Source organism: Cydia strobilella, chromosome 11 (assembly GCF_947568885.1).
Source record: "Cydia strobilella chromosome 11, ilCydStro3.1, whole genome shotgun sequence".
In the NCBI taxonomy this organism is placed as follows: Eukaryota; Metazoa; Arthropoda; class Insecta; order Lepidoptera; family Tortricidae; genus Cydia; species Cydia strobilella.
Window position 1 is genome coordinate 15,847,808 of NC_086051.1, and position 16,994 is coordinate 15,864,801.

The window sequence follows — 16,994 nt, forward strand, 5'->3', positions numbered from 1 at the left end:
GAGCGTGTGTAATTTCCAACCGAGGTTTAAATATCTAATTAATATTTGATGTGAGTATTATATAATTTGTAAAGGCTTCGCAATCCTTGTACCTGTAAGTATTATGTTTGCACGTTTATTTTCAAATTGTTTTTCTCAAGAGATACTTAGTTCGACTGTAGCTTGTTGCCTTACAGTCATAGAAAGTTACCACATGATATACAGGGTGTAATCGTTTTGCGTCCGTAAGTACACATATAAAAAACTAAACTTACATCGACACGACGAAACTGGCACTTATTGGTGCGCGTGAGATTCCTAATGATAGACAACTCAAGGTCGTATCAAAACAAGATAAAAACATAATCGGCCTTTTCATTATAAACGTCCCGAAACCCCAGCATTAGAGACCATCGCTCAGACTGTCAAGCCCCCGACCGCCATCGCTTATGTAGATCGCAAGATATTCATCTCTTACCCGTAAAAGGTTACCCGCGACTGCTATCGTGTCCTTTCCTGTCCTAATTGAGGAAGGGTTGCGAATTTGAATTTGTAAAACAAATACCCCTTTATTCATAAAATTTAGCAAATCACTGTTTATATGTTGTCTCCGAACTGTAGCACAATGCTGAGCTTGAGCCTTTCTGCTGGCACACTTAGTTAATTTATTGTTTGTACTTAACTGTTTTTGTGTGTTTGCAAAGTACTTTCCTTTCTTTCTTTTTAACAAATACCAATGCCAATATGACGTGTTGTTAGATTTGACAGGCATATATGAACACCATTTTGGGTATTTTTAATAAAACTTTACAAGCCTCAATTAGTTAATTTATGATTTATCTCTTTCATACAAATACATAAGTCAAAAGGACTGATTGAGACAAATGATTTAATAGCTAATTGAGAATACTTTAAAGATAATACGTTCTGTTTAAGTGAAACGATTGTAGTTTGAACGGTATATGAAATTTTGTAAATACACGAAAAATATACCAAAAATAAATCTGCTAACGTTTTTCGGGCCATCCTATATAAGCAGAACGTAACGTGAGATTCCTTTTAGGAAGCGTAATAAAAGCACTTCTTACCTATATTTAGTGGTTTACGAATAACGCTACGCATTTGTGTAGAAATAGCAGCGTCTAAGGTTTGCACTGTAGGTAGGTATTCGAGTTTTCCGTATTTCAGTATAATGTACCTATGTATATACTGATATGTAACATTTATTTTGTACTTTAGCTGAAGAACACTCTTTTACTTTAATTTGATGACTGGGCAAATTAAAAAAGGGCAAACGTATGTCATGATATATAGATAATATAGATAACATCCATAAGTCAGAAGCAGGTGTCTGGTGTTGCAGGTGTCCATTGGCGACGGTAATCGCTTACCATCAGGAGATTCATATTAAATTTTGTAACCACTGTAAATTCACTGCCATCTATCGACATACTTTAAAACTAAAAATGAAGATTTATAAAAATACGATAAAATGTATTTAAACATGGATAAATGATTTTTTTATTTGCATTAATTATTTTTATATGATTTTGACCCATGTTCTTTCACTGATATGCGTTAAAATTATAAATAACAAACGAAACCGTCAACGCCCTCTATACGAGAGTAGGCCAAAACTAGTGGCGCCATCTGATCGAGAATCAAATTTTCGTGATTTTCGAGGCACGTTTTTTCCTTAGACTGTATCCATCTATTACGGAGTTATATCTATCTTTGGTCGCAATAATAAATGTCATTCATTTAAATAATTTCTTTCGCGTGAACCGATGTAGCGCTGCGCGCTAAACAACACTTTCGAACCAATACCATTAAGCCGAAGCCCATGGGGGTCGAGTTACAAAATTGAAAATAATTTCCCGAGTAACGTCACAAAACTCAGAAACGAGTGGACGTAACCAATAATTTAATATTCAAAGCCGCTTTATGAGCGCTAGCAATGTTCCAAAATAGAAAATTGTTCCTTGACTAATGACGTCACAAAACGCCATAACCCATTGAAGTGGACGTAGCCCCTAAGGTAGCCATTAATTCCATATCCAAGGTCGCCTTATCAGCACTATCAATGAGTTTGTTGCAAAGGGCTTGCGTGACTGCCCCTATTCTGGGTTCCGGCATACTGATGCTGATTTCGAACTAAGTCTGTTGAATCTGATACGTTTGAAGTTACGATGGGGGTGAGAGCTTTAAGGTCGCGCAGTGAATTGATATACAGCCACTATACAGCTGAACCTAATGATGGAAATTGTAAAACAAATGTTTTTTTGTTTATCAGCCTTTTTTAGGGTTCCGTACCCAAAGGGTAAAAACGGGACCTTATTATTAAGACTCCGCTGTCCGTCTGTCCGCCTGTCCGTCCGTCTGTCTGTCTGTCCGTCTGTCACCAGGCTGTATCTCATGAACCGTGATAGCTAGACAGTTCAAATTTTCACAGATGGTGTATTGTATTTCTGTTGCCGCTATAACAACAAATACTAAAAAGTACGGCACCCTCGGTGCGCGAGTCCGACTCGCACTTGGCCGGTTTTTTCAATACCATGTAGTTTTAATGGATTGTTAAAAAGAAATATACCGCAATATTTCCTAATTTTTATAATAACAAAACAATCTATATTACAATGCATTTGGCCACTGGTTATCACAATTTATCTGCCGCAAACTTTTTTTAATATTTTTTAATTTGTAATTTATTTGCCAGAATCATGGTTAATCGAAATATTAGTCCAGCACAATTCTGCCGACTTACGGCGTGCAAATTTTACTATAAATACAACATGCAACTCTATATTTACATTTCATAGATTAATTAGTATCAATCAAATCATGGAGTATTTATAGCATAGCGAGATTGCAAAAGCCAAAATCTTGCCGATAAAGAAAACGGGAATAAGAAGTGTAAGAAAGCAAACAGTTTGGGAACACTGATCCTAACATGTTTAGTCTTTGACGTCAGTGTACACGCAACCTTATTCATCTAATACCAATTAGATAGGGCAGGTACACGCCGCCTTTGTTACGTGCAAGATAATTTGTTGTTGTTTGTCAACTTCGTAGAAACAATACCAAAAACTTTCCGTACTTTGTTACTTAACTTGTTAGAGGATAAACGGAGTAGCCATTAACAGGCGTTCCCCTCTGTCAAAAATAGTCGGACAATGGTCAGACACAATGTATGGACTGACGTTTATCTGACATAGCTATTTTTACGTTACGTATACATTTGACGTTCCCCTCCCCCGCAGTAATTGCAAACTGTTTTGTTCAGAAATTTACAGACAAGGCGTCTCCGTTTGGTTATATCCTCCAAGCTTAACTTCTACTCTTTGATAACAGCCAGCACACTAAATAGTTTTTTTTTTCATCTTATTTTTATTTCGAACATTGAAAATGTACGAACGGATGAACTAACGAACTACGAGTTGATCACTTGACTAGATAAAACCTAAGTAGGTGCCCTATCGACAAGGCCACCACAAAAATTCTGCAGACAGATCAGTCTCGGTAGCTCAGTGCTATAACCGCGAAAATCGAAGTTCACAAATTGCGGGCATCTTTCACTGTCACTCTTATTACGCCTTCATTGGAGTAAAAAAGAAAGATTCTAGCAATTTGAGAATTTCGGTAGGCCCCCAGTTCGTAGAGCGGCACGCTGGTAGCCTAGTATCATCGGAGTCGTGAGTTTCGCCCGAGGCAGTGTTTTTTGCCTGATGCCCATATTGTTTACCATAAAGTTTTAAGTCATAATATTCATAATGTATTGTTTGCCTGCATTTTCGTTAGTCATAAGTTGGTTTTTCTCAGAAACGCGTAACTTTTTATCTATTTTTTATAGAGGGGGAATGCATTACGCATACCACCCAGGCGCGGGGACGGACCTGGGACGGTCATGTGGGACTCCCAAACTGGCTAATGGGACCCACGGTTTACCCACTAAACCCCCTCTGTTGCCGCCTCACTGCTATACGGCGAGGTCCCAGGAACGCCGAAGTATTCTTCCGCAACCTCGCCAGCGGCCGTCCCCATAAAATAAACCTAATCTAACCCATCTATAGGATAACCTTACGAAAATCCTGAAAAGTTAACGGTTTCAGAATTATGACTAATGATAATCTGACAATCATTACATTATGACTCAATAATTATGTCAAACAAAGGGATCCACCTGGAAATACTTAAAACGTCCAAGTATATGGGTCACTTGATCAGATAACGTAAGTAGCTATCGGCAAGGACAACACAATTATCTGAATTATCCAAGGGCCTGACACTCTTTGATAGAGAAAGAAAGTCTTATTGCGATTCCTATAAGAGGAAAGAGAAAATAGTGCCATGCTTTGTCCTTATCACCGACCGGGTTTTTTTTATGGTCGGGTTATGGCAGCATAGGTAGGAGGCGATGGCGAAATACCGAAATTTATAAGAGTGAAAGAGAAAAAGGATTATGCTGCCATACTAACCTGTCAATACATGAATGTCTTTCTCTTACCCCTGGTCGCTCGGTTTCATGTCTATAACTACTATACTATGTCTATGGAATTATCCTACAGATTAGCGGCACGGAACAGGCTTTTTAGACACCACAGGGTTTCCCTTTTATTCGATTACTTAAAGGTCGAGGCGTCTTCAATTATATTGCGATTGTTTTGTTTATTTAGTCATGTGATAGACTTGATAAAGACGCGTAAAGTTAGTATTTTGTCATTTTTTTACTGCAGCATATGGTTGATAATTTTAACATACGTTTGCGTACTAAAAAGCTAATAGTGGCCGTTGCAGCTGATGTAATGGCTCCTTTACACGACGGGCTATCACACTGGCCCACTAAGATGGGACAACGTGTAAGAGGGTAGTGGTGTCGGATGGATTATGGCGCGCGGGATGGCGATGGGATGGCCACGGTGTCGGTTTTTCGTCCGCACATCAAAGGTAGTGGGCCAGCGATGGTGCGTACGCATCTACACGTGGCCCATTTCATAGTGCGTGACTGCGTGCTCTCAATAAACGCATGGCGATCTCGCTGATCCAGCGCTGGACCATCGTGCAGAGGCGCCATAATACAGCGTTTCGTGTACCAAAGATTTACCTTTGCAGATTGGTCCTTAGGACCCAAGGATTGATTTAAGAAGTGGAGCCACCAAGATTTCAGGTTTAAAAATTTTAGTGGGGCGCGCGGGAGTGGGCTCTCAACTTTATCTTGATTAAGTTAAGCCACTAGGCCAAGTTTGGTAGCGTTTTCGTAAAACTCAGGGATGCCGAATTAATTTATGGTATCACATCGACACCATTCTGAAGTATATCTAAAATATAATAAGCATATAAAATATAAAAAACCGGCCAAGTGTGAGTCGGACTCGCGCACGAAGGGTTCCGTACCATTACGGAAAAAACAGCAAAAAAAAATCACATTTGTTGTATGGGAGCCCCATTTAAATATTTAAATTATTCTGTTTTTAGTATTTGTTGTTATAGCGGCAACAGAAATAGATCATCTGTGAAATTTTCAACTGTCTAGCTATCACGGTTCATGAGATACAGCCTGGTGACAGACGGACAGCGAAGTCTTAGTAATAGGGACCCGTTTTTACCCTTTGGGTACGGAACCCTAAAAACTATACCTTTTTTATTTCCTTATAATCCTTGATCGACCACCTACTTAGTGGAAAAAAAAAACTTCTAATTACATATGTAGTTATATATAGTATTCTATACTTACATATTATGAGGAAATTCATCAATCTAGTCCTGTAGGCCACAAGAGGCCGTTAACCGAACATAAATCGATTTCCTTAATTAGGTTTGCGATTATGACGCTCAAAGTAAAAATAACTATTTCGTGACGAGGGACCAAATTACGTACGAGAGAAACTAATCGTATTATTTTCGTTAATAAGTTTCATCGAACATGGTGCAAACATGGAAAACACGTCACATTTGTTGATAATTGCGGGCAATATTGTGGTAATTCCCCGGCAAGCTCGGCCGAATTGCACCTTCCCATACAAACGTAGTTCCGCTCTCATTTTAAAACTACGTGTTGGATTGTAATGAAACTTTGCACATACAATGACATGTCTGTACTGTAGTTAGTTTATATCCAGTTTATAAACGAAATAGAGCAAGAACAAGTTTTGTGTGAAAAGCTTAAATACGCTGTATTTTTTTTTACTATGGTATCTGAAGCTACATAAACTAATTACGTAACGCCTTGTTCGAACCCCCCCCCCCCCCCTCTCGCCCTGTAACGCATCGTAATGTTTTACAAGACCCCCCTAGCCCCCAATTTGCGTTACTGAATATTTGAACTCCTCCAGAGTTAAATAACTACTTTAACATTAATAAGCGCACTTAAACTATCGTGAGACATATTTCAAAATAAAAGTGAAATTATAGTGAGTAAAAACCGTACTGATAAATACATTAATAAGATAATAATTATGTATTAATATTAGATGTTGGTTGAGTTTGAGGTTCGCAAATTTCGCAATTACAGCAGCTTAAAAACAATTTAGAATGAATTACCCTTCTTAACCCTTTTTGTTTGAACAAACAATAATTAAGTCTAGTAATCCTGGCTTAATGGGCCATTCCAGATAAAATATGCATAGGACCAGACTGTTTAATTAAATAGGTACTCAATTATATAATATCTAATATTACTTATGCAAATTTTTAGGTTTCCGTACCCAAAGGGTAAAAAACGGGACCCTCTTACTAAGACTCCGCTGTCCGTCTGTCTGTCTGTCACCAGGCTGTATCTCATGTACCGTGATAGCTACAGCTGAAATTTTCACAGATGATGTATTTCTGTTGGCGCTATAACAACAAATACTAAAAACAGAATAAAATAAATATTTAAGTTGGGCTCCCATACAATAAACGACTCCGACTCGCACTTGGCCAGTTTGGTGGCCTAGCGGTAAGAGCGTGCGACTTTCAATACGGAGGTCGCAGGTTCAAACCCCGGCTCGTTCGAGTTTTTCGGAACTTATGTTCGAAATATCATTTGATATTTACCAGTCGCTTTTCGGTGAAGGAAAACATCATGAGGAAACTAGACTAATCCCAACAAGAATTAGTTTCCCCTCTGGGTTCCCAGCTTGCGGCCGCTGTGAAGCTCAAAAATGTTTTTTTTTAACACTAACACAACACTACATACAAGGTAACTAATTTAACCATCCCACCGGTTTCCCATGTAGCTGAAAATTTGCATACGCATGTAAGTTGGGTGACAATGCAATATTGTGGTACCATCGAGCTGATCTGATGGTGAAGTCAGGAGGTGGTCATAAGAACTCTGTGATAAAACAACTAACTATGTAATGGAATCTAAGGTAACCGGTTTCCGATGAAGCTGAAAATTTGCATACGCATGTAAGTCGGGTGACAATGCAATATTATGGTACCATCGAGCCTATCTGATGATGAGGACAGGAGGTGGTCATAGGAACTCTGTGATAAAACAACTAACTATGTAATGGAATCTAAGGTAACCGGTTTCCGATGAAGCTGAAAATTTGCTTACGCATGTAAGTCGGGTGACAATGCAATATTATGGTACCATCGAGCCTATCTGATGATGAGGACAGGAGGTGGTCATAGAAACTCTGTGACAACGCAACCTTATTGTGGTTATGGTTTTTAGAATATTCTCGGTGAGTATTAGTTGCCTGTGGAAAAAAGTACAGTCAGCGATAAAAGCTTGTACCGGAAATGAAATTTTTGCTAAAAACTTATTTCATTTATAGTCTGCTTGTTTTGCGCTCATGATATGTTCCTTTTGCACGCGATAATTATCTTTATTTAAGCGTAAGCGCCATTCTAGAGTTAGACCTATCGAAAGACATAAAGACTTCATATATGTTTAACCGTCTGCAATGTCACATCGATTAAATACAAGAACATCAATACAAAATATTTTAACATGTCATTTAAATTATCCCCTAATGACTATCAAATGATAGGGCAGTGTTAGAATTCTTTACTTTACTATTATGTCACTTTGGTGAACAGGGCGTAAGTACACTCTCAAATAAAGTGGGAGAAATAACCTTAAGGCATAGAAATAAGGTGTATTTTCTTTTGTTACCAGTATTTATGATGAGTCAGCATTGCTATGGGTTTTCCGAAGTAGCGCTTTTTGCAAAAAAAACTGTTGAATGGTAAAGTTGTTAAATAATTTGAACCGTTTAAACAGTTGTTATGTCTTTGCTTTTGAGTTTTATAAGTTGCCTAAGCATAGGCAATTTACTAAGTTATACTCTTTATCATCTTAAGGCCCAGTAAGTTTGTGTTCTTCTCTTACTCTCACTGAGCGTAAGCGTGAGCGAGATGGGACAAACGCACCGAGGGTTCCGCACTTTTTTAGTATTTGTTGTTATAGCGGCAACAGAAATACATCATCTGTGAAAATTTCAACTGTCTAGCTATCACGGTTCATAAGATACAGCCTGGTGACAGACAGATAGACGGACAGACGGGTAGACGGACAGCGGAGTCTTAGATACGGAACCCTAAAAATGAGCTATATTATGCTTGAGGGACATAAATAGCTCATTTTTAGAAATAATTTTCATATTTTTAGTTATTGTGCAAAATCTATTATTTTTTTAAATCAGAAATCAGAAACATTTACTGTGCAAAGTTAGTTAAAGTGCATTTTAGACCTATGTTCGTGATTTTTTTTTCTATCGAGCGGTAGTCAAAAACTCAGTATTCGAATCGCTGAAGTATATAGAAAGACTTCAAGATTGCTAATTTAATTTATGGCAGCCGTATTGTTATCCAAAAAGCACTACTACTTTTAACTCCGTTTTCTGAACCTACTGCACCTTAAGGTGTACGTCAGTTTAAGGTGTAGGTTTGAACTCACACACGGTCCAAACGTGAAGTGCTTAAATTTGCGAAAACTTTAAAAAAACGTTGGAAATACTCTCGGAAATTTCAGGGCAATTTCTTTGTAGCTAATTTTCGTGAAAAATGGGCTGTAATTTAAACAAAAAAATGTATTTACCAATGTTGTTATATTATACAGTAGTTACAAGATTAGTTATAGCGCCAACAGTCCAATAGGACTTACGTCTTCACCCCCCATATACAGAAACGATTTTGTTTCTGCGGCGTAATGTTACCGTCCAATCCGTCCATAATACACTTTAGCGCAGTTGGGCGAAGAAGATCGTTGAAGGGAATTGCGTGTCTTTTATATTGTCCGCCAATTTACTACAAAGTTACACAGAATACAGACGAGAACAATTCAAGTGTACACTTGAGGACATTTTAAGTCGACACAATACCAAAATGTTTGCATTTTAGCAAATAAAACTTCAACCTGTGATCTTTCGAATCGATATTCCATCGAGCGAACTTTATGTACATTGTTATTTTATCGGGATTCAAATCTTTTAATAATTTTACCTTAATGACGACCCAAATTCGGAATTCTATGTGACTTCTACTCAGCTTTCAATAATATTTTCCACAGCTATTTAAGCGAGAAAAAATATAAGACGACGCTATTATGGCTCTAAAAATAAGATTGTGTCAACTTTTTACGCGCATCCGTTGTACATGATATTATTCCAAAATAATGTACGGTACCGCATTGCCCGAGGTAAAAAATGGTTGCGCGGTTTTTCCAGTAGAAATTGACTTCGTTTTGGGACCAAATCTAGTTTAAGTTTACTCAAAGTACAAACTGTGGAATTAACTGTCGCTTGCGGTATTTTCGGACCGATACGACCTTTAAACCTTCAAGAAACCCCTCTGGTGTTGCAAGTGCATTGCCGGCCAGTCTGCTGGTTTGTCTCTTATATCATTAACAAAGAGAATATATAGGATAGAGGGGTACTGTCGTAGTAAATTTCGTAGTCACGGTAAATTTACTGCCATTTATCGACACACGATTAAAACTAAAAATAAAAATATCAAAAAATGTATATGTATATGGATAAATGATTTTTTTATTTGTATTTATTATTTTAATATGATTTTGACCCATGTTCTTTCACTGATATGTGTTAAAATTGTTAAATAACAAACGTAACCGTCAACGCCATCTAGTCGAGAATAGGCCAAAGGTTGGTATTAGTGGTAGCGCCATCTGTACGAGAATTAAATTTTCTTGATTATGAGGCACGTTTTTTCCTTAGACTGTACTTATTCATCTTATACGCAGTTACATAGGTCTTTGATCATTAAAAAAACCAGACATACCCAATTACCGAGCCAAGCCTTCAATCAATCCGTAATCCACCATTATAACTTTTTACCGACCTCAAATAATAATACACCCACGTTCTATTCACGTTACCGTAACGTAATATTTTCTACGTTGCTATGCGTTACTAATTGCCAAAATCTACGCCCTTACCCGATTTACCCGTGTAAGGGTTCGATTCACTCGAAAGTGATTTAAGTTTGCGTTCGTCAAAACTTTTGCCTTTAAATTACTTAGTGGGCAAAAAGCTGTTCCTAATTGGTTTCATTTGAAGGTGGTTATAAAAGCCTACTTTTTAAGTTTATTTAACCTTTGTTTCTCTGATGAAGTTCGATAAAATTATAATTAGGAAAGTTAGTTGTTTGGAAGAATTAGACAACCTCTCGTTCGGTTTGCTCAATTAAACAAACTAACTTTAACAGCAGCTTCACTTATTAATTAAAACAAAATAGTTAATACTGGTGCCTCCCAGCATAGGCCAATCTTTGCTTACCGGGCGGCTCCATCCCCTAAATTTTAAATAATTTTGTATTTGTAAATACCTAACAAATTGCTATTTATATATTTTTTTTTATGCAAATAAGATTTAGTTTTTACTTTGATATAACATTATTACTACATAGTAAAAAACAAAGTCGCTTCCTGCTGTCTGTCTGTCCTTATGTATGCTTAAATCTTTAAAACTACGCAACGGATTTTGATGCGATTTTTTTAATAGATAGAGTGATTCAAGAGGAAGATTTATCCCCTAGCCGCCCAGAGACCTATAAAAAGGTCTCCTGTTCCGTTGTAATTTGAATCTTTGTTTTGAATGTTTGAATGACTGTTCTGTTCTGTAACATAACATAGCCTGTAAGTTAATACTAACAACTATGGACTGTAACTGTCTGAATATAAATTATTTTTATTTTATTTTTATTTATTTATTTGACAAATCAAAATTGCATTTGTCTTGGCAAGTTTTGACGTCGGGGCGGCTAAAGGATGGCTGTAATTCATCAGCATTGCACCCGTGCGAAGCCGGGGCGGGTCGCTAGTTCTGAATAAAATGAAATCAAAAACCCTATTCCTTTATGTTACGCCCATTAGAGCTCAAAAATGTCATATGTTTTCTAATTAAATTGTGCGTTTACTTTTGTTTTGCTCTTTTTTATTTATTAACTTGTATGGTCGTTAGTTGTCAGGTAGAGAATGTTATTGGTCATTAATCATTGTTGTTGTATATTTGTACAATACCTATAGTGGACTGTTCTCATACAGTAGTCACAGCCGTACGATCCTTAATGGTCAACCGGTCATTTTCGCTACCGAAATAGGTCGGCCATATTTACATTTATTCGTGACGCATTCAACACGTCAAATCTAGCGTTCGTTGCGCAGGCGAGGCGAGTCGAGTTGTTGAGGAAAACCAGTCTAAGATGACCTTGAGATCTGTAACAATTGGCTGGTTAAAAAAAGTACTTTTCTGGATTTGTGAATTTGTTTTTTTGTAGTAAAACGCATTTTTTTTTAATTTTTACCAATGAAACGCAGCTAAATCTGTTTCGTATTCGTTACCATTATCGTTTCGATAATGAGAAAAATAAATGTCAAAATCTTTTTGTTAAGTTTGCATGTTTTTTAGCGAAACTGAAAGGGATTTTAGTGATTTTGAATTAAAACAACACATGATTTCTAAAATGTGTAAATCTATATTTTGTTTATGGAAGGTTCAGTTTTTTGTACCTTGCTCCAAATTTTATTATTTCCTCCGTCTCAGAGAGGCCCTCAACTACATTATCAGAGAAAACGCATTTATACTCGTATAAACTTATACCTAATTCATAAAACTGTCAAATTTAAAACTCTATTGAAATCCGTCTCATATCTGTCATTTTAACACTTGTTTTTCTAAAATATAAATAAAATTTAATACAGTGATTTTAATTTAACTAAATTGGTTAGTTCGAGACGTAGACTCGCACGTGCTCAGTCACACGTCTGACTAGGACCTATAGACGCTCCATTCGCCTTCCGAGCGGCATCGAGAAATCACGTGCCGCTTAAATTGTCCGCCACTTTACATAAAATGCCCGACGATTCGCGTACACTCGCGGACGTGTTCTGACAAACTGTCGCCTATGTTTACGAGTTTAAAAGTTTTCTTTTATTTATTGTGCTAGTTTAATATAGAAGTTAGGTAGCAAGAGTGCAAGCCAATTAAACTTGTAATAAACTTGAAGTGCAGTGTATAATTTTGGATTGACGTCAATAGCGTACGCTGAACGTAAAATGTTGATGTTTTTAAATTATTGCGAGTGTATACGCTTTAGATCCTAATAAACCTCTTTATTTGTGTTTTGGCCAACTTTAACGGGTAATAAAAAGTGTTAATGTTTTAGGCTGAACATTAAGTGTTTTAGATTTACCTACCGGCCATAAAAAGTGGAGTTCTAGACATCTTGCCGTGTACACTGTGAGCATGAAAAGCGTTTTTGTGTAACTGAAACTTTTAAAACTTTTTTCTGTGTACACTGCGGGCCATGGAAAGTGTAAAGTTGTGAAATGACGGTAATGTGTCGGACGTGATACGGTTGAGTGCCGGATCCGTGGATCATGGGGATCATCATCGGGACATGCGTGCCGGACGCGGAGCCGGACGCGGCGGCGTACGGCGCGCAGCTCCGCCGTCCACCACGGAGGATACTTTACGGTAAATTTATGAATTTTAGTATTGTCTGTGTGACAATGTTTCTGTAATATTCTACGCATTGACAACTGTACAGCTACCACCAGTTTGGCACTGACATAAACGATATCGTTAACGAAACTTACTTTCTATGCATCTCACTCGTACTGGCATATTAGTGCGAGCGAGGTGTATAGAAACTAAATTACGTAGACGTTTAACGTATGTCAGTGTTAACACTGTCAGTGACTCGTGGTACGGGTCCTAAATACATTGCTTATTCTTGTAACACATATTTAGTTGTGCCCTTCTCGAGAACGTTCTCAATTTACTGTGGGAAATTATCTCGAGCGAGAACATTTCCCATACAATGGGTTTGTGAGTAAATCAACTTTCTCTTGTCACTCGTTGCCATGGTTACGTTCTCCTGAGACTCCATTAGTAAAACGATTAATATGTCTTCTTACAAAAGGTGATTTTTGTCCCCTGGCTGACGGTTTTTTTTTTTCATAATTTTAGGAGCTTAGTCGCTGAGCGATTATGGCGCTCCATGCGTTCGCGAAAATACAGTAACATTAGATATAAGGACGGGATTGTTATTCAATACTAGAAAAACATTTTCCACACTAATAGTGACAAGAAAATAAGTACCTATAGGTACGAATAGGTAATTAGGAAAGACCGCCTTCTGAGACAAAATGTTTACTTACAAAAATTTCCTAAACCCCTGATGTTTATGACTGGCACGACAGTTGAGAAATATCTAAAAGTAAGCAATATAAGCAGCGTACAATCTAATTAACTATCATCATTAAGTACAACTTCCGTTCGAAATTAATTGCATATTGTCAGACACTAAGATAACAAACCAGTACTAAATACATATTTTGATATGAGTCATTGTTTTACAATTCGCAAGACATGTAGCTGACACGGGCACGGTAGTCACGGTAGGCTTTCTTCGAACCGATAAATCATATCATTGTTGATGCAAGAATGCGTGTGACATGTGCAATGCAATATACTGCTGAGTTATGGCGCTCTCGAGTGACATGTACTATGTACTACTTCATCGTACTAAATGTTAACAATACACGGCACGTCATCGTGAAATTCGTGAACCTTGTCGCAATGCACGAAGGTTCATATTGGTGTGTGGCCGCGCGCGTCAGTTGACGTCTTTGACGGTCAAAGGGTCGGACTATCGGTGAAACTCGGGTGGCCGGTTGATCTAGTGGTCAGGCGTAAGCTGAAGACGCGGGTTCGCTTCCCGCCTAGGCCACTTCGTCACTTTTTCATTAGTATATGACATGCGCACGAGTGAGGAATGCCGAGATCCGACGCCGCACCAAGGCGCGAGATATGAGTGACGTCATTACCAAGCTTAAATGGAGTTGGGCGGGATTTGTCTTGCCAAATATTGTATTTTTTTTCCTTCTATTTTAAAGTAATTAATGCATGTTAGATAATAAGTAATATAATGCCAAATAGCACGTAAGGTTTATCTGTTAGTGCTGTCTGATTGATATAAATAAATAAACAATAAATAAACAATATGTTGCCAGGCAGAGTGATGGCAGGTGGACCAAAATGTTGACGTATTGGTGGCTGCTTTCGGATAAAAGCGCCTGGCGTCCGTTGGCTCGTTGGGTGGATGACGTTCGAATAATCGCGGGGCACTTTTGGATGAGATTAGCCCAGGACCGGGATAAGTGGCGTACACGAAGAGAGGCCTATGCTCAGCAGTGGGCGACTGAAGGTTGAAATGATGGTGATATGACATCTTTTTCAGTTTATTGTTTTATAAAAGTAGTGTGTCTATTTAAAAAACAAAAATAAAATAAAAATAAAAACTAATTTGATTTGTCCTGTACCTACTTTTACATTTTTAACATTATGGGTTTAATCAGTAGGTAAGTTTGGTGGTTTATGTTTGTTTTATTAAGAAGATTACTTCTTGGCAAATGTGGCATCGGTAAATATGTATGTGTTTTAATCCTATTCCGTACAGGGAAGCAAAACAATTTTCCTTGAGCTAATTTCGATAGGAAAAGAGTCTTTGTTATTGTTTAAAGCGACTTAATTCAAAGTTAAAAGCCAACATAATGATGTTGTTATTTACTTTTGACTGGCTTTGTTTATGTCTACATACCTACATATTTTCCGCACAGAAGTGCTGTGTATTGTGTATCCTTACGACATAAATTAAGCGCGTATCCTAAACAGCTTCGTGGATATTAGCGTAGCTTACTCTTAAGAGTTAATTCTCTCTTAAGAGTTGGTGTATAACTGAATTAACTTTTGGAGATTCCAGGGGTCTCCGCACTAGGATAGGCCTCGGAAACCCAGGGCCGTGTTGCATAATAATCTAATTCGACTTATTAGAAAAGGAGTTCCGCTTGTAATATTAATTGTAGTTTATAATGCAACACAGCCCAGATGTACATTTGTATGTCATGCGAGTTAACTAGAAAAGGAAGATATTTTTAATTTTTTACAATAGGGAATATTACGCGAAACTCGGCGCAGGGGGCGCCACTACCACAATCTGAGGGTCTATCGCAAAACAAGAAAATCTTAATTTCGTTATCTAACATCTCTATCACGCTTGCATATTCGAGCGATAAAGAGGCAGATAGCGAAATTTCGTATTTACGTTTCCCGGTAGGTTCTCTGTAAACACTGCCTTGGTGGATCAATGTCATATTTTATTATCTCTCAAAACTTGTCAAAAAACTGTTAAAGGATATGTATAAGTTACTCTATGGTTTACTAAACGGGCTAGTGCTGCACTCTGGTGGCAGAACATTGCAGTACTACCCCCTATTGGCAGGCGTGGCCCACTCCGCGATTTCGTCGCGTCGCTACAAGTACATGCGGCCCACACCAATTTTGGTGTCTAGCCATAGTATAGTTGCCGCGCACCGCTACGCAACGGACGCCTGCGCCACCGCCTTCGCGCTTGCGCCACCTAGCGGCCATATTTGTCGTAATAGACGAGTTTTGTTAGAGAGTGAATCTTCTGTACCTAGTACTATTATTTATTCTGTGCTATTGGTGATTAAGATAAGATTCAGGTTTTTACCTGGATTAGTTAAGATACATGCAATTTTTAGGATTAAAACTATATAGGTGACTATGTCTGTGAAGTATTTTTGCGTGTTTAGCCTTTACGTAAATGTTTCACATCTTTTGGAACGCCTACATAGACGTAAATATAGTCCTTCGTCGTTCCTTCAGTAGATCTTTTAGTTATTTCTTCTTTTGGTAGGATTTTTTCGTTTTCTTCACTTCTCTCGTTTGGCATATTTTTTTCTGTCATTGGTTTTGTTGTTATAAGAGTTACCCGAGTCTCATGAGTTGATGTTGTTAGAAAGGGTGTTTGTGACATAATAACGCAAGGTTGCTGGCAAAAAGGCATACAAGTCACACAAGGTGTTGTTGTGGTTAGCATCTTAAGCAGTTTCTTGGGACAACATGTTTTCGTGATAATCTTTGGCAGAGAGACGGATCCCCTTTTTGTTACTCGCATTTCATAGTCTTCGTAATCAGAGCAAATGGGCTGGGTAGGACAACCTAAAAATAAAGAATAATTTTGTTTTTAGCAAAGTTTTTAAAATTGTAAACGAGGTAAATCTTGTTTTTAGGGTTCCGTACCCCAAAAAGAAAAAAACGGAACCCTTATAGGAACCGTTGTCCGTCCGTCCGTCAAAATCAAAATGTATAGGGCACTTCCCGTTGACCTAGAACTATGAAATTGGGCAAGTAATATCGTCTTACACTACAAGTAGAGGGAAAAATCTGAAAACTATAAATTAAAAAAAAATGTTAGTACGGAACCCTCGGTGGGCGATTCTGACTAGCACTTGTCGGATTTTTTATATTACATTTAAAATACCCCAATTAATCCGTACCGGACCGTAATTTTAATACAAAATGATAACAAAAGCATTTAATTAGCTACTTAAAATGTCATTTTAGTATCAGAAATAATACAAATTTAAAAGAAAGAGCTTGGTTGTGTATGTCTTTAAAGATACACAATTTATTACCGCTTTTTATTGAGATAATGTTTTTTTTCACATCACCTCTTCGGAAAGGGGCTTTTTCTTC

At 37.7% G+C, this 16,994-nt stretch overlaps 1 protein-coding gene across 3 annotated transcripts in view; it reads left to right on the forward strand.

Annotated features, from left to right (window-relative positions):
- Window positions 1-16,994, forward strand: part of LOC134745642 (E3 ubiquitin-protein ligase znrf2) — a 205,437-nt gene that overhangs the window by 166,127 nt on the left and 22,316 nt on the right. Inside the window, exon 1 of one of the 3 annotated variants that reach the window (XM_063679763.1) lies at window positions 12,547-12,905. The exons of the other annotated variants lie outside the window; for them this stretch is intronic. Within the exon in view, the coding sequence (XP_063535833.1) occupies window positions 12,809-12,905 (97 nt within the window). The 5' untranslated portion in view covers window positions 12,547-12,808. Of the gene's footprint in view, window positions 1-12,546; window positions 12,906-16,994 lie in introns of those variants that run through there. 3 annotated transcript variants of the gene reach the window in all.